A 27,959-nucleotide genomic window follows, 5' to 3' on the forward strand; every position below is an offset into this window, starting at 1 on the left:
TTTGCGAGGAGAGACCCGTGACTCGGTTGCTAATCCGTTCAAAGGTGGTTTGGTATTCGGTTACCGAGCCTGTTTGTTGAAGTTTAAATAACGCGGCTTCGTGGTTCTCATAAGAGGATGGCCCGAAACGGATTTCGAGTTCCCGTTTGAAGTCCGTCCAAGACCCCAGTAAGTCGTTGTTGGATTGACTTTGGTACCAGGCTAAGGCGTCACCGGTGACATGAAATGCCGAGAGGTAAACTCGTTCCGGTGGCGGGATGTTGTAATACGAGAAAAATTGTTCCGCTTGGAAGATCCAACCCAAGGGGTTCGATCCATCAAAGGCTGGTAGGGTAATTTTGGGGTGGCATGGGTTTTGTTCTTGACGGTTTCGGTGGTTACGAGCTGGGTTATCGGGTGGATCATTTTGGCAATTCGGTTCGAGGTTGTCGGTTAGCTGCATAACATGATTGACCAGGCGGCCCGTGGTTTCGGTTTGGGTATCTAATTTGGTGTTTAAGTTTGCAGTTGCTTGCACAAGGGCGGAGAGTTGTGTACGGATGTCGGTTTGGGTTTCTGCTGCGGCTTGAGTGATTTGGATAAGTTGGTTCAGTTGGTCGGAGATAGCCGGAGGAAGGTCCTCGTTCCCCGACGGTTCACGGCATGGGGGCATGTTGAAGGAGGTGAGGACGTGAATGAAAGCACCAAAATGTTGGGAGCCTTTTTTAGTAGGCAAACACTCCAAGATTAAGAAGAGAATGCAGTAAATTGAGAGAGACAATTGGGACAAATTTTCAGAATAATTCTCAAAAGAAAGTACAAGGAAATTAAATATGCATGGTTATGAACACATGATGTCCATGTTCCTTCTTTGTTGGAGACATGCATGCAACTACTAAACTATCATGCTCCATTAACTACATGTTATCCTAAAATAATGCAACTGTGATTGAAAAACTAAACTGACAAACTTGACATTTAATCTAGTAAACGACCGGGCCTTCGTATCACACGTGTGGGCCTTTGTGGTGTAACATGCTGGGCCATATCATTGTTGCTCAAACTATTGCACCAAGCCACAAATGAAGAAATTATTTTTTACATAACAATTATATATAAAACTGACCCTAGATAAACACGTAAATTACACTCAGAAATATAGTTCGGCTGAGGCACATACTTTTTGTTTGAAATTGAGTGGAAAATGGAGCTAAGATGAATGCGATAACGACACTTGAGAGGTTGTGTGGTTGAAATGTTAAAGCGTGAAATAGTGCATTGTTACTTAGATGTAACCACTAAAGATTTCACACTAAAATATAAGGGATGTGTCCCTTGTTCAAGATACGAGAAAATCAACAATCTTGAGACACTTTGTAAGTGTATGCTCTCAAGAACACTCAGTATATACTTTCATTCCAACAATATTTTGGCACTTTGTATGCTCACAAGAACACTCAACATATAATTTCGTTCCAATAATCTTGAGCGTGCAGTGTGTTTTTTCAGGCCCGGTGGTCTCTTCCGACTGTTCAATTGCCCTTAGCTATTGTATCTTGGGAAATAGACGTGTTCTCAGTGAAGACACGAACGAAATTTGTTTAAAGGAAACCGTGTCAAACACTACCTTCTGCCTCCTTTCTTCATATTTGCTTATTTTAGTTGAAATTTCCTGTAAAGTTATATTCTTTTTCATTTCTATTGTATTTCATAGATAAAATGTGAAGAGTTCAATACAATTTCTTCAAAATTTACAATCTTTAAAACTACCAAGAAATTTGTTAGATGAATATGTTTGGCCGTTTGGATACATCATGATCTCATAGTTTTATCTGTGGGCTAAGATATTATTTTCTATGTATTGATAAGAATTTGAGTTTTATTTAAAAAAAACTTCTAGACACTGACGTGTGTGGAGCATTTAGCTTTTGTACCTATGAGTACGGGAATAAATCATTGTTAATATATATGATTGGATTGATTGCATAATCCTGCATTAAGCTGGCTTCATATATATTTATTGTAGGATACATGAGGCACCTTGGCGTGGAAGTCTTCTATTAAATGAATAAACAGTTTTACAACTGAAAGCAATGTTTTTATAATCGATTTTAAATTCAGATGATGTGACAAATAGTTTATAAAACAATATAATATCAGCCAGGGTCGTCTCTTGGCTAAGCCAAATAAGACGAAGGATTTGGACCTCCAGTTTTATAGGGCCTCAATCTAAAATATAGGTTTGTATTATGGGTTTTCGAAAGTCATTTTTTTAGAATTAATAACTCAGTTATTAGCCACAAGTTTAGGAGGAACGTCACGTACCCATTATCATTGCATATCATCCATATTCTATAATTCGTGGATACTCTTTATAGCTATACACAAGAAAAAAAGGCCTCAGCATTTTAGTTAATTTTAGACATCCGAACACGTTGAGCCGGCCCTGATATCAGCTCAAGTGACGATTGTTCAAGATTACTTAATATGACATGTTAAGCGACTCATAGTACGTTCCTAAGAGCATGGGTTAGAAGCAAGAGACCGTCCATTTTGGTGCCCACAATCAAAAAGTTGGGTTCAAATCCGTAAGGTGCATATTATCATGTATATGTTCTAAAAAAAATTCTAGAAACTGTTATAAAATAATTACAAGAAGAAAAAAATTAAAAAAATTATAAATTGCTAAAGACTTATTTAACAAGAAACAAAGAAAACGAGTAAAGAAAGATGAAATTTGATTAGTCAACCAATGGAATGCTCTAGTCAGACTTGTTTATCATATTCATCATCAAGAGAAAAAAAAAACTCTGCATTCATAATCAAATCCTTCCTCTCTACACTTACAAATGGCGGTAAACGATCTTGTTCGTGACACGGCATCCACACAATATTTCCCTCAAACTTCTATGCCCGACTCCACATTCGAAGCCATACCCGCATTTACAGTGCATGATGATGACACATATATGGATGAAGAAAACGATCAAAAAGAGATGGACAATGACATAATCGGTGCACTTAAGGAATGCTTAGAGGAAATTGATATCAAAGTGAAAGAATTATTCAAGAAAATTGTTTCCAACGAGCATGTTGCAATGCCATTAGGAAGACTCGCACAAGAAGCAATCGGGGAAGCAGGAGCTAAGGACTTTTTGGGAAAGATTGTGACAAAAGTAATCAACAAGATGAAAGCTCAAGGAGATGAAGATGTTGTAGTGGGTAATAGAGGCATAAGTATTGACGACGAGTTGAGCCAAAAACTCGAGCGTTTTAAAGTGAAGACTGGTGTTGGTGGTGTTAAAGAAGATAACAAGAAGTGAATCTCTTCAAAGTTCATACAAAATAACTTATGTTCTTTAATCTATATATTGAATGTATTCATATAGAATGGGTTCCTGCATGTAAATGTTGCCCATAAAACAAAGCCTAAATCTTACTTTGGAGCTGGTAAATGTAAATTGTATTCATAATTCTATAAATGTAAATTATATTTTCATTTAATTGGTATTTTCTTTTAATTTGATAACGTTGTCTTATGGGGTGTTTGGGATTCCTTATTTTACCTCCTTATACCTTATTTAAGGCATAAGATATAAGTTACAATGTTGTAACTTATACCTTATACACTCACAAAATTCAACTTTTTCAAACAACTTATAACTTATAACCCATAAGTTATAAGCTATAAGGAACTAAAATAATAAGGAATCCCAATAATCTCTCATCTCTCAAGTAGTACAAAGATATTTGTACTTTATCTATAAGATCTGGAAATAAAGCTTAGTACACAAATAAATGTATTTTATTTGTATTTTATGGCATTAACTTTTAGATTGTTACGTTGTTATGACCTATTGTGTATGAACAATGAAAAATATCTCATTAACACATGGCAACTTGCTAGACTTATTAAGGTGCACTAAGCCACTAACGTTAAACTAGTTACAAATTAATAAATGTAACAACTTCTAACAAATTAAAATACTTACATAACTTGATGAATGATCGGTTTACAAAGAAAATATCTTCCCATTTGAATAATATATGAAATCAAATGCTTATGTGTTGAGCTACTAAACTTACAAATCATGATTCAAATTTTTTAAATCAAACTATTTTCCTCTCTTCTTCATGCATTCTATCTTTACTGCTAACCAAAACCTAAAGGACTTGTCCGACAGAACGTAAAGTTAACTCTTAGTCCAGTTGGCACAAACCCGTTGCCTGCGTGTCTTTAAGGTGATGTTTGTTTTTCTAAAAAAGGTCCGCGTCGTGCACATCACGCGCAGACGTTGCCATATACAGACAGGGGCTGATCCAGCCCAATACGAGGGTGGGCCAAAGCCCGCCGTCCAGCCTATATATGTAGTGTATTTATTATACTGATTTTCCGGTTAAAGCCCAAATGCCCACCCTCCTTTAAACCCAAGTGCCCACCCTCCAAGCCCAATAGTGAAGCCCAAAGCTGTAAAATATTTTTTGTTTTGAAATCTGATTAACATGAAACGTCGCTGAAACACTCAGTCTCAAACCCTCCCTGCTGCAGTGCTGCTGCTCCGCTGATTTTTTTTGATAGGTATGGAAACGTTTATTTTTTATTGATTTGTTGGTAAGTTGGTTAATATAATAATATACCAAGTTATTAGTTACTTGATTTTCTTTTGTTAAACTAGTGGTTAAGCTTCCATATTGATGCTATTGCTACTGTTGCCGACTTGCCGTGTTGTATATATGTATATAAATTTGATCAATTTTTCATTAAGTCATTATCATAATATCATTATCAAATTGATTGTTTCATTGTTTGTTTGCTTATTATTTTCTAAAGTTTGATACATATAACAAATTTATAATCTTGTTAAATCATAAATGCTAATAGTTATAAGTTTTTTTTATTGAATTTTTGGTTTATAATTTTTATAGGCCTTGTAAGTTGTAGCGAACATGCCTAACCTTTTCTTGTTTACATAATTTTGTGTAGATCCTTTTTAGCTTATTTGGTGAAATAGTGATTTGCTCGTTTATTAAACCGGCGATGTCTTCACAAGTAAAACAAAAACAAGGTGCTCATTTTTACCCTCTTATATAATTGGGAATATGTGATAATTGTTTTTGTTTTGTTGTGTAAATTGATTTATTTAGTTATAATCTAGGAACTCTTAACAATTTCTTAAGAAGAAAGGTTCCATCATCAAGTGAAATTCCATCTAGTAGTGGTGATGGTCCGGTTCCTATCTCTACTCCGACTATGCCTAAGTTAGTTGATTTGGATAATCTTCCGTGGGATCCCGCTGATAGGATAAAAATTTCTAATTATCATCCAAATCAAAGAGACGGGATAAGGAGAAAATATTGGTTAAAAGGACCATGCTAACCACACGATCATGAGTTTCCAAAAACAATGTACGGGGATAAATACCGCAGTTTTCAACCTTCTTGGTTTGAATCACATCGCAGATGGTCAGATTATAGTGTAAAAGCAGACAAAGTATTTTGTTTATGTTGTTATTTATGTAAAGACACTATCGGGATTGGAAAGTCTAATGAAGGTGGGCGTAATGCATATATTACAACGGGCTATAAGAATTGGAAAGAGCCAAGATTTGATAAACATGTTGGTGATGTTAATAGTTTTCATAATAAAGCCCCACAAAGATGTGAAGATCTAGTAAACCAAGTTCAGTCTATTAGTGTTGCTACCGATAAACAAGATGATATAGTGAGGAAAGCAAATCGAGTTCGACTGACTGCTAAGGTTGATGCTTGTAGGTTTTGTTTGAAATGAGCATTACCATTTCGAGGTCATGGTGAGAGTGAAACTTCTAGTTTTAAAGGAATTTTTTTGGAATTAATGGATTTGATCATAAGTCAAAATGTTGAACTAAAAAAGTTGCCAAAAGCATTAGGAAATAACAAATATTTATGTCCAAGTACTCAAAAGGATGTTGCTCATTGTTTTGAAGAAGAAGTGCTTAAACGTATCTTTGATGAAATCGGTGATGATGTGTTCGCGTTATTAGTTGATGAGTCTAGTGATGTATCCGGGAAAGAACAAATGGTGATTGTTTTGAGATATGTTGATACACATGGACTTATTAAAGAGAGGTTTGTGGGACTTGTACATGTGATGGAAACATCTTCTTCAGTTTTGAAGTCGTCTATTGACACTTTTTTTGCAAAACATAACTTGAGTTCGAGCTGGTTAAGAGGTCAAGGTTATGATGGAGCAAGCAACATGCGCGGTGAATATAATGGGTTGAAGGCAAAGTTTTTAGAAGAAAACAAATCATCGTATTATGTGCATTGTTTTGCTCACCAGCTTCAGTTGGTTGTTGTGGCGGTTGTCAAAAAACATGTGAGTGTTGGGCGTTTTTTTGATAAGATAGCCACTTTGTTGAATGTGGTTTGTGCTTCTTGTAAGAGAAATGACATTCTTCGAGAAACTGAAAGAGAAAGGGTAGCAAAGGAGATTAATTGTGGGTTAATTATGACCGGAAGTGGGTTAAATCAAGAGCTTTCTCTTATACGGCCGGGAGATACACGGTGGAATTCTCACTACAAAACACTTATGCGTTTAATTGATATGTTTCCTTCCATTGTTAATGTGCTTGAACATATTGTAAAGGAATGCCGTAATGAACCTAGCCAACGTCAAGCATATGGCATTTTAGAATACTTTGAAACATTTGAATTTGTATTTTATACATTTGATGTTTCACATTTTAGGGATAACAGATACTTTATCAAGAATACTTTAAAAGAAAGATCAAGAAATGGTAGACGCGGTTTCAATGGTGGAGTCAACCAAAGCGGTCTTGCAAAATTTTAAAGAAAGTGGATTTGATAAAGTTTTAGCAAAGGTATCTAAATTTTGTGGTAAGCATGATATTCAAATGTTGGACATGAAGAAAGATTATGTTTCTTCAAGATCTCGAAACCAAAGGAACAAAATCACTAATCAACATTATTTTAAAGTTGATTGCTTTAACGCTATTATGGATAAGTTGCTTCAAGAATTTGGTGATCGTTTTAATGAAGTTAACATGGAATTGCTTAAAAATATGGCGGCTTTGAGTCCGCGCGACTCTTTCTCTCAGTTCAACGCATCAACGTTACTTCGGTTGAGTGAGTTCTATCCGTATGATTTTGATGATAGGGAAAAGATTAAGCTTGAGCATCAACTATCCTTAGATCATCAGAGTGTTCTAAAAGACACAATTTTTCTAACTTGAAGAGTATCGCCGACCTTTCTAAAATGATGGTGAAGACAAAAAAAACATCTATCTTATCATTTGGTCTATCGACTATTAAAGCTAGCATTGGTTTTGCCTGTTGCAACTGCATCTGTGGAGAGATCTTTTTCGGCGATGAAACGAATAAAGTCGAGTTTGCGCAATCGTATTAGTGATGATTTCTTGAACGCTTGTGTCATTTGTGTTGTGGAAGTAGATGAACTTGTCAATGTAACTAATGAAGATGTAATAGAGTGTTTCCAAAAGATGAAAACACGTAGAGGACATTTGTAATTGACGTACTTTGAATTTTATTTTGAATATTTAATGAATGGTTATTTTAACATTATTTTTTGTTGATTATATTTGTGTCGGTTCGTATTGTGCCCATCGTATAAAAAATTTCTGAATCCGCCACTGTCTGCAGACTGTTTGTTTTCTCGAAAATTTTTCATTAAAAAACGTCTGCGCAAGCTCTTCTTGGTGCAGACTTAGCTCATCCACTTCTGAGATCTTATAAGGTCGAAGAAGTTTAAAACACCACACCCTACCAACATCCACTGTCCACCATCACCACCACCCACCCACCATCCGCCACCACCATCGCCCACCACCCACCGTCCGCCACCACCATCATCAACCACCCAACAACACCGTTCGCCACCACCACCGTTTACCACCATCGTCCACCACCACCACTGTCCACCACCGCCTTCTACCACCATCGCCTTCTACCACCACCGCCTTCTTCCACCGCCACCATCCACCACCATTACCACTATCACCATCCAACACCACCACTGTGACATTCGTCATTTTCGGTTTAATCGTATTTGTTTTTGTACGATAAACCCGACCCGTTTTATCTTTCGGATTCCTGATATTAATAAAAATAGTGGTTTTTATGTTACGAATTTGTTTCACACTTGTTGGATAGTGAAACGTCCTTTTCGGTACGTTAAAATACCCTTTTATGGCTAAAATTGACTTAAAACGAACTTCAGGGACTAAACTCGAATAATCAAAGTTGAAGACCAAACCCCACCCCTAGGGGATGCCACGCCGCGCGGCCACTATGGGCAGGGTGGTCGCGCAGTGCCTAGACCATTCTGCAGATCACCAGCTCGTTTTTCATGTTGTTTTGTGCATTGTTTGACCTTTTAAACATATCCAAATGCGTGTAAACCTTAAAAGTAATATTATACCGAACCCCTTACTCTTTCCCTATATAAATATGACCATTTCTTCCATTGTTGGTTGCTCTCCTTCTCCAAACTCTCTCAATCTAAGATCCAAGTATCCATTCTTCAAGTTCTTAATAGTTTGACTCTTTGAGGTCAAACTAATGCTAATATTTGTTTATAACTAATCCTTGTTAATCAAAGCTTGTATTATATCTTGTTTAAAACATACTTTCCTTGTCTCCTTGGTTTTCCCTTCTCCGACCATGTCGGTTTAGGTGTATTGCTAGGCAAGGCTACATGAAGGATTATTGCAATATTTGTTAAACACATTAAATTATGTTTTAATTTTGTTTAAACTTGTTAATATTGTTTAGTTCTTAATTATTTCAATTTCAAAATTATTTTAATAGTTCAATTGTATTTGGGTATGTGGTTACTATCTTCGGTTTCATCCCGAGTCAAGAACTGAACCAAAACCGAACTTTTGTTTAAATACTTTATTTTTAACATGTTGTATGTAAGACTTGAGTATTATCATTTTTAAGTTTATTCTAAAGAGTTCCATGGTATTGGGTATGTGGCCACCATCCTCGGTCTTATTCCGAGTCAAGAACCGAACCAATACCGACCTCTCGTTTAAATGTTTTATATATTTAAAATGATTTAATAATGTGTTACATGTAAGATTTGTGTATTATAATTTTTAAAGTTACTTAATAAGTTCCATGGTATTGGGTATGTGGCAACCATCCTCGGTTTCATTCCGAGTCAAGGACCGAACTAAGACCGAACTCTCGTTTAACTCTTATTTAATTGTTTTAAAAACAAGTTGTATGTAAGTTTTAAGTGTTTAAGTTCTTTCATTTACATTTTTGTATTTGTTATTATAATATGGATGGTTGGACCCAAGCTTGGTCACATACCAAGTCATAAACCAACCAAACTAAATAAACCGAACTAAACCAAGTTCACTCGCTTAAAACACACTAGTTGTGTATTGGGCCACCGAATCTCACATTCTCTTTTTAAGATCTTTTACAAACTAATTATAAATATTTCTTAAAGTACTTGGTATGTCGGATCCAACTTGATCTTATAACAAGTTTGGACCGATAAAACGAACACTCACTTAACATCAATGTTTGGAGTTTCTCCTTAATAGAACTTCTAACATTAGTTAAGTTTCTATTTTAAACAATTTATCTCATGATATTTATCACTTTGGAATGTCAGGTTCGGACTTGACAATTTATCAAGACCCGAACCGACTAACCAAACACTCGTTAAAATCCTGTTTTTGTAAATCTAGCAAGGGGTCGTGCACTATTGCATTAAACCAATCCCCACATATTTACTTAACAAAGGTTAGGTAAAGCTAATTAATAGAATACCGAGACCCGATTTCGAGCAAACTTACTTTTCAAAAACCGTTACTTTAATTTCCTATGTATTAACACTTTAACCCTCAAAACTTTAATTATTTATCTTACTTGTCATGCTATTTTACTTTAAAGCTTTTAAGACCATCTACTAACTCAAGACCCTCTCAATCTAGGTCTTGCTTGTTGAATTTACCTTTCCGTTTTACCGCAAACTAATTCTTCAAGTTACTTATTACAAGTGAGTAATCACACTCCCCCTTTTCACACTTTTATAATTTTGGGGGTGACATTCATACCATATTCAAACTTACTTGTTTTTATGATCTCATTATCAAATCCACAATTCAACATTATATGTTGTATTTATGTTGTTATTTTACTTTAAAGCTTTTAAGACCATCTACTAACTCAAGACCCTCTCAATCTAGGTCTTGCTTGTTGAATTTACCTTTCCGTTTTACCGCAAACTAATTCTTCAAGTTACTTATTACAAGTGAGTAATCACACTCCCCCTTTTCACACTTTTATAATTTTGGGGGTGACATTCATACCATATTCAAACTTACTTGTTTTTATGATCTCATTATCAAATCCACAATTCAACATTATATGTTGTACGAATATTTGCTCAATCTTTGTTTATGCCTCAATTTGATTATGTGCACGAGTGTTTATTTTTATGTTGTTATTGAACCTCAATAAGTATGATCATACGCTTCCCTAACTACTTTAGCCTTGTGTTAGTAGAATAGGGCATCATTCTCTGAGTATTTTGGTTGTTACCAAATAGAAAGGAGCCACAGTTATTTACTTTACATTTACAATGGTTGTTGCATTATTCTATTTACACATGTGAATTGTGATTTTTGCCTCGTTATATACATACGTCAAAACTAGTGTATTGCTCACCAACATTCGTGTTGATCAAATCTATTTTTACGCATGTTACAGGTTTACTCTTAGGTTGCTCGTGAAGATTGAAGACTCATCACTTAGATCATACCTTTAGGATACTTTAATGAATTTATGATTATATGAACTTGTTTGTAATTTTATCTTAGGAAAGTTGTATTTGTGATTATTGAAAACAAGTTGAGTAAATATTGTCACTTCAATAGTGTCATAGTGTTCTTGAGCAATCCGTTGCACCTCGGCATGTCCCGCCGCCTTTGGTCGGGGTGTGACAACCACCACCTGACGTTCGCCACCACCCACCACCACTGTCCGCTGCCACCACAGTCTACCACCATCGTCCACTATCCACCACCGCCTTCTACCACCACCACCCGCCGTCCACCACCACCACCCGCCGTCCATCACCACCACCCACCACTACCACTACCACTACCACTATCACCATTTAGCATCACCACCACCCACTTTCACAGTTCATACATCACCACCAGTTTATTTTAGAAATCTACTGACATTAGCATTTATTTTAGCAATCTACAGATGTGTTAAAGAAAAAAATGTTATGAGATTTGACGAGAATGAACCGAGGATTATAAGATTTGAATTTTAGGCTTTAAAATAGGATGAATTGAGCATGGGTTCTGTTGACATGTAATAATCTTTTTTAGCATAATATTTTATCCTAAAGGAAGTTTTTTTGTATTTTCATCTTTGTTGTATATTTTTATATGTTAGCAAAAAAAAAAAAAGAATAGTTACATAAGAGGAATTGTTCACAACTTTCACAATTCACCTTCCATATTGTTTTAAGCACAACATCTATCAAATAACATTGTTTGTGCAAAGTACGGAACAAGTGATTTAAAGAAAATGTTATTGTGGTTTTATAAATATTATTTCAGTGTTATTTGACTATTATTTAATTTCGAAGTTAAAGGACCTTTTTATTTAAATTTCAGCTTTTTAAAATTTCTGTTTTATTTTAACAGTCTGCAGACATTAAAAACAAACAATCTTCTTTTTGCAGACTGTAGAGGTTTTGTCCACCTCTTCTGCTACAGATGTGGCCCACAGACTGCGGATATTTTATCTCTAAAAAATCAAACAACACCTAGTCATCTCCTATCACAATAGGTATGTGCCAGATGCCTTGGTCCGACTCCTGCAACCACATACCATTTAATTTGTTGTTCGATATTTAGTAATAATATAGATATAACACAAAAAACATATTGTTTGAAGGTGATTCCGTTGTTTAAAGCTGAAATATATTAAAATTATTATATGATTCTTTTTGTCTTTTTGTTTTTATTTTTTGTTTATCACTATTTAAGGAGTGGTTAGGCGTTATTGCCTAGTGGAGATGGATATGATCGCGTGGTTCTGCTGGTGACACGATGATACTCCAATGGTCCGTGAGTGATCCTAATTTGCAATAAAAAAAACATAGACAACAAAACTAAAAGATGTTTTTTCTTAGGAAAAAGACAGATGGCTTCATGCAACGGGATTATCGGAGTAAAGGTGTCAAATTAAAATTTAAAGGTAAGGGATAATTGCATGTACTAGTTTTAAAACTTGGTATAATATCATATTTACTTTAAAAAAACCAGAATATCAAATATACCTATTTTTTGATTAATGACATTAAGCCTTTATCTTTAAACTTTCATTGTCATATAAATATAGGGTTATATAAGTATAGAGATGTTAAAAGAAAAAGTTTGTGGCTCGCTTAAAACTGGCTCATTTGTAAACGAGTCAAGCCCGAGCCAGGGTAGCTAGCTCATCTGGCTCATTTAAATTAAAGCTAAAGAATTAATATTACATAAAACCAACACTATAGCCCAAATTTTTCATCAACCCAGTGTTATGCATTGAATTTTAATTATAACTAAGTAGCATACCCAACACGTTGCGTCGAGCTGATGCTATCGTCACTCGTATAACCTATGATAAAAGCGTATTAAAACGTCTAGTCGGTTAGTAAAACATACGCGGTGCGACTACAAGTCGACGTTAATTTGATTGATATTCAGGATGTTCCAGCAATCTGACGCACTAAACGTCGATCGGTGTTTGGTGCATGCGTGTTAGGGCTTGGTCTAATGTGACACATATCAAAGACAAATAAACGGAGAAAATATTTTTTTATGATATTTTGAAAGATTATTGCTCAAACTATTACACCAAGCCGACCGATAAAACGTATTCTTTTCTTTATTATTTAAGAATACTCATTAAACTTAAATAATAATAATAGTTATATCAAGGAATTATATATCACTCAAATATATATACACATTTCTTTTCTTTATTTTCTTTCTTTGTTATATCATTTATTCTTTAGGTATTTAATAAGATTTCGACTTGGGGCTTAAGCCTTCAATATAATATTATATTATATTCATTTGACATTACGCCTAACCTTGTTGGCGTTTGGGAAATCCTAAGGATCGAGAAGCACTCCCTCGCCACTTGATCAACACTTCTTTACGTCAACGAATCACTTGTCGGCACGCTTCTCGAGGCATCAACACTTCACGGCATGTTCTCCAAAATGATCGTCGGGGCGTCGGTACGGGATCACCTTCTTGATAACTCGTTGTCGGGAAGTGGCACGCTTATCGAGGTAGGGCATGGAAAACGAGAATTTGGGCACGGTTTTCGAGGTGGATCGAGGGTACGATTTTCGAGGTGTAGTGAGATGTTTAGAGAGAGAGGAGTATGCAGATTTTGGTGTGAGTTTGTGAAGACCCGAGGCTGCTATTTATAGGCAAAATTTGGTGTCCCATCGCGGTACGCGACGGGTACCAAGGACCCCGTCGCGTAGCGCGACGTAACCCAAATGCGTCACAACGTAGGTCTGCCACGTGGCAGACGCTGTGCCACGTGTTAACACGTGGCGGACGACATGCCACGTGTGGACACGTGGTGAAAAGGTGTCAGGCATGTCAGGCCACGTCATCGCGGTACGCGATGATGTAGGCTCAATGGCGATCGTATCGCCGTTAACCTCTTCTAGAATCTTTGATCAAGCCCCATCGCGGTACGCGATGGGCTCATCCTTTGTTTGGTCGCGTATCGCGATAGGACAAGAAAACAGAATTTTTATTTTAGCCCTTGGAGTTTGGACATTGGCAGAATTGATCCCTTAACTTTAGAAACTTGACATTTTTGGCCCAAAATTCCCGTGATGTTACACGTACTGATGATGGTTTCCGGCATGTCAGCGGCTTGTTTTGTGTCAAGTACAAAGACTCTAGCGTTTCCTTTCTTGTCTTTACCACTTCCACCCGCACCACCAGTCGCGGGTTTGTTCTTGGGACGCTCAAAGCTTAGGTGTCCCATCTCCTTGCAGTTGTAGCAGGTCATCTTTTTCTTCCAGCAGTCGGTCGTTGCGTGACCAGGTCGGTTACATGATTCACAGACCTTTAGAGGCGGAGAAAAGTTACATCGACCCTTGTGGTATATTCTGCATGTTTTGCATGGCGTGGCGTTGGAATTGAATCGATCTTGATGTTGATTTACTCCCTTGCCCTTGAATCGAGGGCTTCCTCCAATCTTTCTTTGGTCGTTAGGTGACACGACCTTTTTATCTTCTTCCTTGTTGCGGATATTCCGCCCATCAAATAACCAGCCAATTCCATTGCGGAGTCGGCGGTTTGTGGTAAGTGTGACCTCACCATGTCGCGGATTTCCTACAGCAGTCCCCAAATGTATCTTGTAACCTTGTTGGATTCAGGATTAACAAGCTGGGGAACTAAACGACAATACTCGTGAAACTTGGTGTTGTATTCATGAAGATTTGTCCCCACGACCTTAAGATTGAGAAATTTAGTTTGAATTTGGTCGGTTTCATGCATGGGACAAAATTTTGCCATTATCATCGCCTTGAACTCATCCCAAGTCAGATTATACATCATCTCCCTTCCTTTACTCATTATCATCGTATTCCACCACTCGAGTGCTTCTCCTTTGAACATAAGAGCAGAATATTGAATTTTCTCCTCATCGGAACACTTGCTCGTTATGACAAGCGTCTCCATCTCTTCAAGCCACCTCACGGTTGTGATGGCTCCTTTATCACCGTGGAACTCCTTTGGTCCATAATATTTGAAATCCTCAAACGAACACCTTCCAATCTTGAGTTTCTTGAACTCTTGCCTAACCCCACCATCAGCGTTGGACTCATGAACACTTTCCTCGACATGAAATGGTTTCGGACGAGATTTCACAGATTTTCGGGAAGGATTAACAAATTGGGAATGTTTTGAGTTTTTCGATTGGGACCTAGCCATAGATTCTTCCCTAACCGCATCCTTAATCATTTTTTGTATTTGACTCATATATTTTTCAGGGATCGGTTCATCTTGTTTATTTATGGGGTCTTTCCCCTTTTCTTTTCTTATCTCTTTCTCTTTTCGAGCATTCTCATTGTTGTTACTTTGTTCAGACATTTTCTTTTTCTTTTTCAATATGTCTTTTATATCTGAAATTTAACAACTTTCTTTTATTAAACATATATCTTATTTCACATTTATATATATATCATGAAAGGATACATATATTTATTTTACAACACACACACACACACACACATATATATATATATATATCGTGTGATTGATATATATATATATATATATATTGATAAACCTATCTTTATTTAAGAACGTTTTCACATTCTTAATAACATTTCACATAACACGTAGGATTACATTAACACACGCATATCTTCCTTCTCATAACCTTTTCCATCATCTTCAATCCCTCATGAACTTTTTCACAACCCTTGTCAACTTGTTTCACTTTCGAAGAAGTGTCTCTCCTATCTTCTTCTTTTTCTTTCCTTCAACGGCCATCTTTTTCCTCCAATCGTCCGTCTCATGTAAAGCACGGTCCAAGTGTTCCTCGTATGACTGCGGAACTTCGTTGGGGTATCCATATCTGGGAGGTGGGTCGCAGAAACCCATTGTCACCATTTCGTAATGGGGATGTTGTCTCATCGGAGGGGTAGGTGAAGAAAGCTTCAGCAGCTTCATTCTATTCTCGGATTTCGTTTGCTTGCTCCTCTTCCGTTGGGATCACGCCTTGAAACGGTGGTAAACTTGATGAAGCTTGGTTCTTGATATTTCAAGATATTGGACATATGGATCAACAGAACCGTAGCTTGGGTTTTGGGAAGTGAGTGATTCCTCCATTGGGGTTGATATCTCGTTGGGATTATCAGGATACTCTTCTTACGGTTCTTCCTCAGATTCTTCTTCTGGGTCTTCCTCTTCCTCCTCGGGTTCCTCCTCTTCTTCAGGTTCTTCTTCTTCCATATGTTGGGCGGTCTCATTGATCATCGGGGGCATTTGGAAACTTTCATAGGGCATTATCACCCTCATCCTGGGTTTGCGGGATGGCCCTTCATCATTGTTGGGTTGGGAGTTAACTTCATTGAAAGTGGAGCTCCCGGTATGCCATCTTAGTTGATCTGAGTGGCATTGCATCCATTTGGAGGATGAAGACTTTGGTTCTTCTTTGATTGGTCGATTTGAGAGGAAGGCATAGGACGGGTGAGGATTTGGTGGTAAATAGATTGGGTTGTTTGATGGGTAATAGGGTGGTATCTCCGACGGTTGGTAAGTGGGGATTTCTGACGGATAGTATGTGGGAACCTCAGATGGGTGGTACATAGGGATTGTTGGTGGGTGGTAGCTTGAGTGCCTCGGTGGTTCACTTCCTTGTTTCTGTGGATTATCGGGAACATTGATTGGATAGTGTTTGCTTCCGGGATAGTATACTGGTTTGGTCAGGTCATGTTCTACGTCTTGGTCGAAGTACGCTTCATAATAACCTTCACTCATATTGTCCTCGGGGAAAGGTTCGGCGATTCCAGCTTCTTTGGCCTTGCGCACAAAGTTTTCCATCATATTCTTGAATGACATCTAACAATTTGGGTGGTTTATAATGATGAGGGAAAGAAAAGGTTTACCAGCCTATCTTATCCCTATTTCAAATAATCAATTAATCCTTATACTTGGATCGAAACTTAGGTATTATCTTGTAATACCTAATTCGCTAATATCGATGGCTCTAATACCAACACTTGTCACACCCCAGACCACGGCCTAGGCGTATGACAACTATGTTGGTACCACAAGTGTAATTAAATCAGAGTTACATTTAATAGCGGAAGACTTTATAAACTTGTGGGTTTAAAGTGTAATATTACAAAAGACGGGATTATAAAATACCCGTTTAAGTTATAAAAAAAGTATTAATTGTTTTTAATTACAAACCACCACTTTTAATATTTTAAGTTTATACAAAACAAATCCGAGCCATCGGATATCCATAGCACTTCATCACTCCAAGTGCTATTCTTGTTCACCTGCAAAATGTAAATAAAATACGTCAGCAACAAATGCTGGTGAACACGCTGACGCTAAAATATTTTCTTTTACTTTATTACCCCTCGAGACTACGCCTGCCTCGGCCCATCGTGGCTTAGGAATAACAAAGTTAAACAACACATTTATAAACTCGAGTCTCTACACTAGGTCACCTCAGCAAACACCGCATCGTTCGACTTAGTTAAGTACCCGTATGTATACACATGGTCGTACTTCCCGCGGGAAAGCGTCCTACGACCAAGTGTGGTGCGATGTGCCCACCGCGTACTACCACATATGTAAGGATCCAGAAAAACGTATACTACAGCCTGAGGGCTAAGCTTATACTCTTATTTATAACGGTTTTAGGAACACGTGTCTCATGTAAATAATTTTCATATAACATGTTTGACTCGTTTGAAAATAAGTTTGTAAAGTTTGGGGGCGTATTCACCTTTTCACTTTGGGATCGGCTTCAAACACCGCCCGAGGGTCTTTCCCTTGCTATCTCGCACCTATAGTACGAGTATAACCATTTGTTAGTCGGATATACAATCCGGCTTAAGACCTTTAGTCTTATTTTATAAACTTTACCTCAATGAACCTTTAGTTCATAATCTCTTTTACTTGAAAACCTTTAGTTTAAAAGTAATTTTATAAAACTTTAGTTTATTTAGAAAAACCCGACGTTTCTTTTTCTCTAAGAAACGTATTCTTTTCTTTATTATTTAAAAATAGTTATTTATTACTTAAATAATATTTTCATAACAAAGAATATATACTTACACACATATATATTTATCAATATTCATATTCTTATCTTTTATTCTCTTCTTTGTTATGTTTTCTTTTCTTTTATCGAGGTATCGAGTATAACATTGACTTAAGGTTTAAGCCTTTATAATATTTTTTTATTATATTCATTAGCGTTACGCCTACCTTGTTGGCGTTCAGAAACCCTAACAACTCGAGCAACACTCCAATGCTGTTTTGCCTTTCTTGATCAACCTTCTTCCTCGTCACCTTTCTTTTTGCACACTAAATGATAACACCAATCTTTTACCACTTGTCGGCACGCCTTACGAGGTTCAACATCTTGACGTCGAGATATCACAAACACCTTCTTGGTCAATATGTGGGTGGAGGGTGGTACGAACTTCGAGGAAACGTCGGCACGGAAAACGAGAATCGGGACACGTTTATCGAGGAATTATGGCACGAACTTCGAGGTATGATATAAAGGCTAGTGAGATGTTAGAGAGAGAGAGTTGAAAGCAGGTTTTGGGATGCTTGGAATGAGATCCCGACCTTGCTATTTATAGGAAAAATTTTGGGATCCGTCGCGGGACGTAATGGCCTCCTGGCCAAGCCCGTCGCGTATCGTGATGTAGGCTTTCCGCATCACCATGTAGACCAGCCACGTGGCAGGCGTTGTGCCGCGTGGCAACACGTGGCGGACGTGTTGCCACGTGGCGACACACTGTGCCACCGTCTGTCACGTGGCACACGTGTCACACTGTGTCAGACCAAGTCATCGCGGTACGCGATGACGATGGTTCAACATCGATAGCGTATCGCTATTGACTTCCTCTAGAACCTTTGACCAAGCCCCTTCGCGATACGCGATGGGCTTGTCTCTTTGTCCCGTCGCGTATCGCGATATGACAAGAAAACAGAATTTTTATTTTAAACCTTGGAGTTTGGAAATTGGCACCTTTGATCCCTAAACTTTTGAATTTTAACATTTTGGACTCGAAATTTATGTGATGTCACATATAATACTAACCTAATAATCTAATAGGTGGGAACAACACAGAAAGAGCCGCCACCAAACTCCAAGAAAAAGGGAGCATTAGCTCCATTACATTGGTTTTGATTTTTCACAAAAAAAAAACCACTGTCGCAACAACTCACCGGCCAACATCGTACGACGCCGCGCAACCCGCTCCGTCCTTCGCTATTGCCCGCTTATAGCCGACGTTGTTGCCTCTCGCTCCACCGTCACACTCCGTTTGTTCGATTCGTCAACTAGCAACGTTCGTTGAACCTTGGTGTCTCAACCGGTTATTCATTAACCGAGGTAAAATTAAATAATGTCTTGTATATTATTATTTACTTTGGTTGTTTCGTCTCGTGCTCGTATTGTTTGTAACCGGATCCTGTACGATTTCGTTAAATGGTGATTACTCGATTTTATATTCCGTTGTGTTTTCTTGTTTATTATTAATTTGATTAATAATTATGAAACCAATTAAAACCGGGTTTAATAGTTAAATCGTTGACTGATCACCACTGGAACCCGACATTACTTACTCGAGAGGCGGAAATAGTATGTTGCATGGGTGATAGATATGGATGATGGTCAGAGTAAATCGGGTCTGATTTTCTTCTATATGGTACATCACCGATATCATGGGTTTCTTGGAAACAAGGAGCAGTGGCATTAACATCGTGTGAGGCTGAATGGCAGCTACATCGGTTGCATGCCAAGCCTTATAGCTTCGGAGTTTGTTGTCAAAGATGACCAGAGAAAATGAGAAAATCGTGATATTAAAGGTGGATAATTTACCAGCTATCGTCTTAATGAAGAACCCGATTTTTCATGGGAGAAGTAAACACATCAACACACGATACCATTTCATATGGGAGTGCATTGAGCGAGAGAGAGAGAGAGAGAACAAATTAAGGTGGAACATGTAAGTGGAGATTTACAAAGAGCATGCATCCTTACAAAAATGCTACCATGATTGAAGTTTAACGAGATACGAAGCTTCATCGGTGGCACAAAATAATTGGGGTGATTGTTAGTGTAATCTTGCGTAAGTACGGGGACCTAGTTGTCGCACTTACAAACATAGGGGGTTTTTGAGTTAGTTTTTTCTTATTCCTGTCTAACAAGGTATTGTATAGTTTATAAATAGAGTTATTTGTAATCAAGTAATCTTAACATTAACAATCAATACTATTGAGATTTAGACTTGAAATCTTATTGTCTTCATAGTAGAGGTTGTGTGTGGCCCAAAACGCCGAGATACAACCCCCCCCCCCCCCCCAACCGGCCACTTTGGGCTTTATTTGGGTAGGTGGCACCTTCTAAAAAAGCTAGATGAGGGAAGGATATTGGTCAATGATTGATGGATGATTTTATTTGTTTGAATATTAATAGAAAAAATAATGAGATAATGATTGGAAATAGCTCAGCCCACTATACCATTTTTATCATAAAACATCCCTATAATAACATGATGTCACAAAACACTCTTATAAGAGCTTCATCTACTACACAACATGCTCTTTATTAACAAGAAATTTGTTAAATGAGTATGTTCGGTTCATCAAGATCTCGGTTTTATTTCTGGGCTTTTCAACCACTAAGATATTATTTTCTATGTATTGATAAGCATTTGAGTTTTATTTAAAAAATAACTTCTAGAAACTTACGTGTGTGGAGCATTTAGCTTTTGTACCTACGAGTACGGGAATAAATCGTTGTTAATATATATGCTTGGATTGATTGCATAATCCTGCATGAAGGTTTTACGACAGGAAGCAATGTTTTATAATAATCGATAAAAGCTTTTTTAATTTTTTTTTCTTCAAGCTATTCATCCGGTTTACAAATCAGATGACATGACAAATAATTTATAAAAATAATATAATGTAAAGTCTGAAACAATTAAGATTTTAAAAACATAAAAGTAATTAATTTTGAAAACTCTAAATAAAACAGTGTTTCATAACCAATTAACAGCTCAAATAAAGATTGTTATGAGGGTGGTAGGGTAGTCGACGTCCAAAGGCCTGACACTTCGTTAGGCCTGAAATTTTTTTATTTTTAAAATTATATATATTTATGAAAAAATATGTATAATCGATGCTTTAACACAATTATATAACCACTTGGTCTAGTGGCAAAGATGTATGACATCTAAATAAGAAATTGTGGGTTCTAGTTTTATTTAAGACATTTTTAAGTTTATTTTTATACAAAAGTTTTTACACAACTCAAATATAACCAAGTAAGCTCATTTAAAATTAAATTGTTTAAACCCAATAAAAGAGTTAAGTGTCATTTTAGTACTCGTGGTTTGGCCAACTACGCAACTTTAGTACATATTCTTTATTTTGTGCAAATGGCTACCTCAGTTTCATAAAACTTGCATTTTTAGTACCTTTTTTAACCCTGTCAATTTTCATACGTTAAGTCCGGGGTATTTACATAATTTCATTATTATTTGTCTTTTTCTTTTATTTTTTCTCTCCCTTTTTTATAAGAATCTTTCAACCATATTCATTCTCAATCTCCATCTACAAATCTAAGTAAGAACCCTTTCTCTCATCATCATCTTCATTCCACAGTAATATATAAACAACACTCACTACAACCTCATCTCACCGGGGAAGACAAATACCCCTGACCAAAATACCATTTCCCTCATTATCATCTTCAACAACAATGAAAGAAGCAATCAACCCCCACAACGTCCGGTTGAACGGGATGTCGTGGGGATGGCTTGTAGGTATCTGTTGGCGACGGAGATGGTCCGACCACCGTTGGTACAGTGGGATGCCGAGGCTGGGTGTGTCGGTGTCGTTGTTGGAGAGGCGGGTGATTAAAGTATTGAAGCATGAGGAATGATGGTGTTTTGTGAAGAAGAAGAAGAAGAAGAATGAGGGGATTATATGATGTCCAGGACTTTCGAATGATGGTTGGCGAACCACAAGAGTACATAATCATGATCAATTTTGAGGAATTAATGTTTGCTGGGATTTTGAGAAATTAGGGTTTATAAGATGATGCATTGGAGGAAAGGGTTTTAAAGACAGGGAGAGAGAAAAGGAGAAAAGAAAAATGAAAACAAAAAAATAGTAGTGAAATTACCCAAATATCCCTCATTTAAATAATGAAATTATGCAAATACCCCGGACTTAACGGATGAAAATTGACTTGGTTAAAAAAATGTATTAAAAATGCAAGTTTTTTGAAACTGATGTAGCAATTTGCACAAAATGAAGAATATGTATTAAAGTTGCGTAGTTGACCAAACCACGGGTACTAAAATGGTACTTAACTCCCCAATAAAATGTTCTTTTCAATTAAGGCCCAAAAAAGTTTTTGGCTGTTACCCATAAAAATTTCTCCTTCTCGAAGCCGGCACAGACTAATAGTACGTTCTTCATAGCACTGTTTAAAAGCAGTCAACCGTCCTAACAAGGACATTTTGGTGGTTAAGTGATGTATCCCACAATCGAAAATATAAGGATTCAAATACGTAAGGTGCGATTATCATGTATTTATCCTTGAAAATTTCTAGAAACTGTTAGTTAAAAAAAATGAAAAACTACAAGTAGACTTATTCAAGAAACAATAAAAACGAGTAAAGAAAGATAAAATTTGATTAGTCCATGGAATGGTCAGCTTGTGTGCCACACAAAGATTTAGATATAAATATTATAAATAGTAAAATACCATGCATGCCCACACATCATCAAGAGAAGTAACCTTGTACATTTTTAATCAAAATAAATCCTCTCATACACTTACAAATGACGATAAACGATCTCGTTCGCTACACAGAATCGACACGATATTTCCCTCAAACTTTTATGCCCGAATCCACATTCGAAACCATACACACATGTACAGTGCAAGATGACGCATATTTGGATGAAGAACATGGTCAAAGTGAGATGAATAATCACATAATCGGTGCACTTATGGATTGCTTAGAGGAAATTGATATCAAAATGAAAGAATTGTTCAAGAAATTTCAAATGAGTATGTTGAAATGCCGTTAGGAAAACTTGCACGAGAAGCAATCGGGGAAGCAGGAGCTAAGGACTTTTTGGGAAAGATTGTGACAAAAGTAATCAACAAGATGAAAGATCAAGGAGATGGAGATGTTTTAGTCGGTAATAGAGGTATAAGTACTGATGACGAATTAAGCCAAAAACTTGAGCGCTTTAAGGTCAAGACCTTGAATATTGGTGGTGGCGGCATTAAAGAAGATAACAAGAAGTGAATCTGTTCAAGTTTCATACGAAATAACTGATGCTCTTTAATATGTTGAATATATGTATTCATATAGAATGTGTTCCGACATGTAAATGTTGCCCATAAAACAAAGCTAAATCTTACTTTGGAGCTGGTAAATGTAAATTGTATATTCATTTAACTGATATTTTCTTTTAATTTGATAATGTTGTCTTAATCTATCATCTCTCAAGTAGTACAAAGATATTTGTACTTTATCTATAAGATCTGGAAATATAGTGTAGTACAAAAATAAATGTAGTTTATTGGTAGTTTATGGCATTAACTTTTAGATTGTTATGTTGTTATGACCTTTTGTGACTATGAACAAGCTAAAATAACTCATTAACACATGGCAAGACTTATTAAGGTGCACAGACGTTAAAATTACTGCTATTAAATAAACGTTTAGTAACTTTTATTATAGTTATGCACAGGGCATTCAGTTTACAAAGAACAGTCAACTCAATTGACACAACACATTTTTAACTTAATATAAGAAAATATCATCTTCCCATTTGAATAATATATGAAATGAAATCCAATGCTTATGTTGAGCTACAAAACTTAAAACTTACAAATCATGAATCAAAATTTTTAAGATCAAACCGCTTTCCTCTCTCCTCCATGTATTCTATCTTTACTGCTAAACTAAAGAATGGTTCCGACAAAACGCAAAGTTAATGCTTCGTCCGGTTGGCACAAACCCATTGCCTGCGTGTCTCAAAGTCATCTCCGATCACAGTCGGTACGTGCCAGCTGCCTTGTTCCGACTCCTGCAATCACATGCCATTTGTTGTTCGATAATGAGTAATCATATAGTTATAACAAAAAAAAGAGCATATTGTTTGAACGTGAATCCGCTGTTTAAAGCTGAAATATATTATATAACTAGATGTTTTGTGTTAAACATTTTGTTTATTATTATTTAAGGAATTAATAGACAGCATAACTAAAAGATGTTTTTTTGTTGTGAAAAGGACAAATGGCTTCATGCAATGGGAGTAAAAGTGTCAAATTTGAAATTTAAGGGTAAGGGATAACTGCATGTACTTGTTTCAAAACTTAGTATAATATCATATTTATTATTCACCCAACAAAAAATCAGAATATCAAATACACGCGTTTTTTTTAATTTATGACATTTATACCCTTCTCATTAAACATTCATTGTCATATAAGAGTAGGGTTGTTAAAAAGCTTATGGCTCGTTTGTAAATGAGCCAAGCCCAAGCCAGGGTAGCTGACTCATTGACTCGTTTAAATTATAGTCCAAATTTTAATATATAAAATTATAAATCAAAACTATGACCCAAAGTTTACATCAGCCCAGTATTATGCATTGAACTTGAATTATAATGTGTAGTTTATAAAGTTTTTGCTTTACATGTAAGTTAATAAGCTACTTTTTGTTTTTAAATTATATCAATATGTGTAATAAATGCAACATTTAACTAAAAAACAAGCCAACTCGAGCATTTTTCAGACCAAGCTCAAGGTCAACATTTCAGCTCGTTAAGATAAATGAGTGAGTCGAGCTGGTGCGTTTAACTCTAAGCCCAAGCCCAAACTGGCTCGGTTAGTCGATTCATTTACAATCATATACAAAAGTTTGAAGTTTATAGACAGCGACAGGGGTATACTGGTCATATTGTAAATAACACTTAATAAAATGGGTAAATATGAAACTGTAAGTATTTTGAATAGGCATATTTAATTTTCTAGTTGAGTAAATATGAAATTACACAAGTTTTCAGGGATTATATGAAATTAGAATCAGATAAAAACATTTATTACCATTAGATAATCAGTTTTGTCACAGCTAATGTAAAAGCAATTCTCAAAAACTAATTACTCGACCACTACACGATCAGAAACACGACACGTTTATCCAAGATATAACCAATTATTATCAGTTCCAAAACTCAAATTTGGGGAGTAAATACGGACCTGAATAACAATCGAGTATGGTGGAGGCATGTGAAACTTAAGCCCATCCCTTGTAACCGACAATCGAACCTGCAAACAAACATGATGAGATTATTAAAAACAACTATTGGTAAGATATAAAAAAAAAAAAAGAAATTAATCATGTGACGAAAGAAAAGAAAAGAAAATCATACCTGATGCTTTTCTTTCCATCTTGGGAAGAAACTCGTGCCAAGCAACTCAAACAAATGATCTCGCATCTCATCATTTGTCACAAGCAAACACTTGCTACTTATCGCAGCATATAACCAATACCTTAAAAAATTATTATCCAACTATAAATTAATACGTTTGTATATAAACGAATACAAGTTACCGAGCTTCAAAAAGTATAAGTTTTACCAATCATCATTAGATCCTTGTGGCGTGACATAAAGCGCACCGGATTCTTTCCAATACTGCAATGTCGATTTATTCTTTTGACTCCCGATGTTTTGACCTTTCACACGCCCACTATGCAGAATTACTAATGGTAACTTATTTGTTGGACCCAGTCTACGTGCTATGTTCACTGCAGATTTAAGCTACAAACGACAAAATAATTATTATGTTAATGTATGTACTTCTTGACTTTGTTTATAATAATGTAAAACAATCAACCCTTTTTGTTTAATTTGAACCTGATTGAAGACGAAATAATTCTGCGTGATATGACCCACATTTGCACCATCTACAACTGCATCAAAAGGACCGTGCTTTTCAAGCCATTCCTGCATGAGTTTGCTTAAATGATTACAGTTAGAAGCAGCATAAGTTAGTTTAGGGCGTGTTTGAAAGTGTGTTATATAATAAATTATTAGATTACTGCGACTTCAAAACGTGGTAACCGATTTTTAGTAGGGGCGTGCATGAAACCGAAAAAACCGAACTAACACAAAAACCGATGGTTGGATTTTAAGTTTTCGTAAAAACCAAACTTTCAGTTCAATTTCAATTTAGCACGCAATTAAAATCAAACGGTTTTCAAGCGCAAAAGACAAAACTGAAATAGCCGGAACCGAACGATATTCAAAAACTCAAAAATCGACATTTAGGTTTTAGTTCGGTTTGAGCCGAAAACTGACCCAAACCGATCCATGTGCACTCCTAATTTTAGCGTTCAAACAAAATGATACTGATTCTAAGTCTAATTATCTGTTTATTATACAGGACAGATGTTCATTGTTGTTTGATGATAAAATTCTTGAAATGTTTATATGGGGAATTATAGAATGACTTTCTAGAAAACTGATAATTAACAATTTATATAAAATTTTTAATAATTCGATGTAAAAAAAATAAACTTTCATATTTAAAGTTATTAACTTTAAGAAGAAATAAGAAAGTGTTCTAATAATTTTATCTAATGGTTTATTAAAAAATCAAAATCGTTTAACACTCAAAACAGCACGGATTATCTAACTGTTAAAACTTCAAATTTAATCATAGCAAATGACGTCCAAACAAACAGAACAAGGTCAAGTACTATGAAAATCATAACTAGAAACACACGATTAAATACCTGAAACTGCAAAAAGTCGGCCCGTGTCTCCCGTTGACAAGCCAAAGTACTCAAAGATTTAGCAAAATTCTCAGTCTCCAACGGATCAATATCAACACAAACAAGCCTCTCACCACACGTCTTACAAACACCCGTCTCATCCATTTCCGTCCTCGTCACTTCCCACTTCCCGTTCCCAAACCACCCTTGCCCGTGCCAACCGCCCCCACCTTTCACCACCGCCTCCTTAACCTTCCCAACATCCCAATCCACCACCCCGACACCCGCTGCAACATCCGACCTAAACCAATCCTCAACCAATCCCGCCGTATCCTCACTCACTTGCCTCAAACTCGCCCGTAACCTCTGCAACATTTCGTAAACCTTATCCGTCCGTTTCGTCTCAAAACTCACCCGTAAAAGCATAGCTAACTCCGCCTCTTCGGCCGCAACACCGTTCTCGATCATGTAACGATCAACCTCGTAAGCTTTATCTGCCAACCCCTTTTTACAAAACCCGAATAACGCCGGCACGTACGATCTTAATTTCGGCGAAATCCCGCATCCCTCTTTCATTCTTTTAACCAAATCAAACGCCAATTCCGGGTCTTGTTTCGCAGCGGCCAATCTAGCCATAGTAGTAAAAGTTGCTTCATTTGGCACAACTTTATTAACATTAACATTATTATTAACAGTTTCCATTTGTTTGTAAATATCAAAGCCTCTTTTTAACCCTAAGTCAGTATTATCAGAAGAACACAAGTACAATAACTTATTATAATGTTCGATATTAAGTGGGACATTATTAATTAAAGCTTCATCGTACAAGCGAAGTGCTTCTTGGATATTATTGTCTTTGGAACAACGGCCGAGGAGGAATAAGAGTTTACCGGATGGTGATTCACGGCGGGCTCGTTTCTCTGCTTTGCCGCTCATTTGTTGACGGTTCACGGTGGCTGCGGCGGCGGTGGAGAAGTGGTGGGTGGGTGTGAAATGGGTAATGGGGTTTAAGGGTTTAAGGGAGTAATTGAAGAATAAAGATGGGGTTTTGGTGGTGAAGAGGGTTTTGAGGGTTAGACTGAAGGTGGGTTTCAAGAGCATTATGGTGATGGTGGGTTAAGGGGAGATGAGGCATCGAAGATTGAGGAAGGTGTTTCATGGTTCAAGGAACCATTTTCATGTGTTCTTTAGGTGGATAAACTTATATATTTTACTGGTTTTTATTTCACGTATTATGGGGTTGACTGGTTGTTTTATATTATTTGATTCTAATATTTATTTATTTTTTAAAATTTTATCTTTTTTACTGTATGATAAATTGTTTCTCAAATAAATGAGATATTATAACTCGATTTATAAGCTATAGGGGTTCATGAGA

At 36.5% G+C, this 27,959-nt stretch overlaps 3 protein-coding genes across 4 annotated transcripts; 2 read left to right on the forward strand and 1 right to left on the reverse strand.

Moving 5' to 3' along the window:
• Positions 1-3,996: 3,996 nt before the first annotated feature.
• On the reverse strand, positions 3,997-27,726 carry LOC143612851 (proteinaceous RNase P 1, chloroplastic/mitochondrial-like). 2 transcript variants are annotated; one of them, XR_013150007.1, is made up of 7 exons: positions 26,603-27,726; positions 25,722-25,811; positions 25,444-25,625; positions 25,236-25,356; positions 25,063-25,131; positions 23,680-23,888; positions 3,997-4,052 (listed from the first exon to the last, which is right to left on the reverse strand). XR_013150007.1 is itself a non-coding variant. In XM_077086730.1 (6 exons), exons 1-6 carry the CDS (start codon positions 27,680-27,682, stop codon positions 23,793-23,795), a joined length of 1,638 nt encoding a protein of 545 aa, XP_076942845.1. In that variant the 5' UTR covers positions 27,683-27,726; the 3' UTR covers positions 23,588-23,792. The 2 variants fall into 2 exon arrangements, 1 of the variants encoding a protein (XP_076942845.1); XM_077086730.1 differs by lacking the exon at positions 3,997-4,052 and having other exon boundaries at positions 23,588-23,888.
• Positions 5,834-6,811, forward strand: LOC143612848 (uncharacterized). The gene has a single exon (XM_077086728.1). The coding sequence runs from the start codon at positions 5,834-5,836 to the stop codon at positions 6,809-6,811; it is 978 nt and encodes a 325-aa protein (XP_076942843.1).
• Positions 6,978-7,508, forward strand: LOC143612849 (uncharacterized). Its single transcript, XM_077086729.1, has 2 exons — positions 6,978-7,184; positions 7,296-7,508. The coding sequence occupies exons 1-2, from the start codon at positions 6,978-6,980 to the stop codon at positions 7,506-7,508; spliced, it is 420 nt and encodes a 139-aa protein (XP_076942844.1).
• Positions 27,727-27,959: the final 233 nt, after the last annotated feature.

Source organism: Bidens hawaiensis, unplaced genomic scaffold (genome assembly GCF_021521415.1).
Source record: "Bidens hawaiensis isolate Kalapana, Puna unplaced genomic scaffold, B.hawaiensis_p1.1 tig00035847_1, whole genome shotgun sequence".
Classification (NCBI taxonomy): domain Eukaryota; kingdom Viridiplantae; phylum Streptophyta; class Magnoliopsida; order Asterales; family Asteraceae; genus Bidens; species Bidens hawaiensis.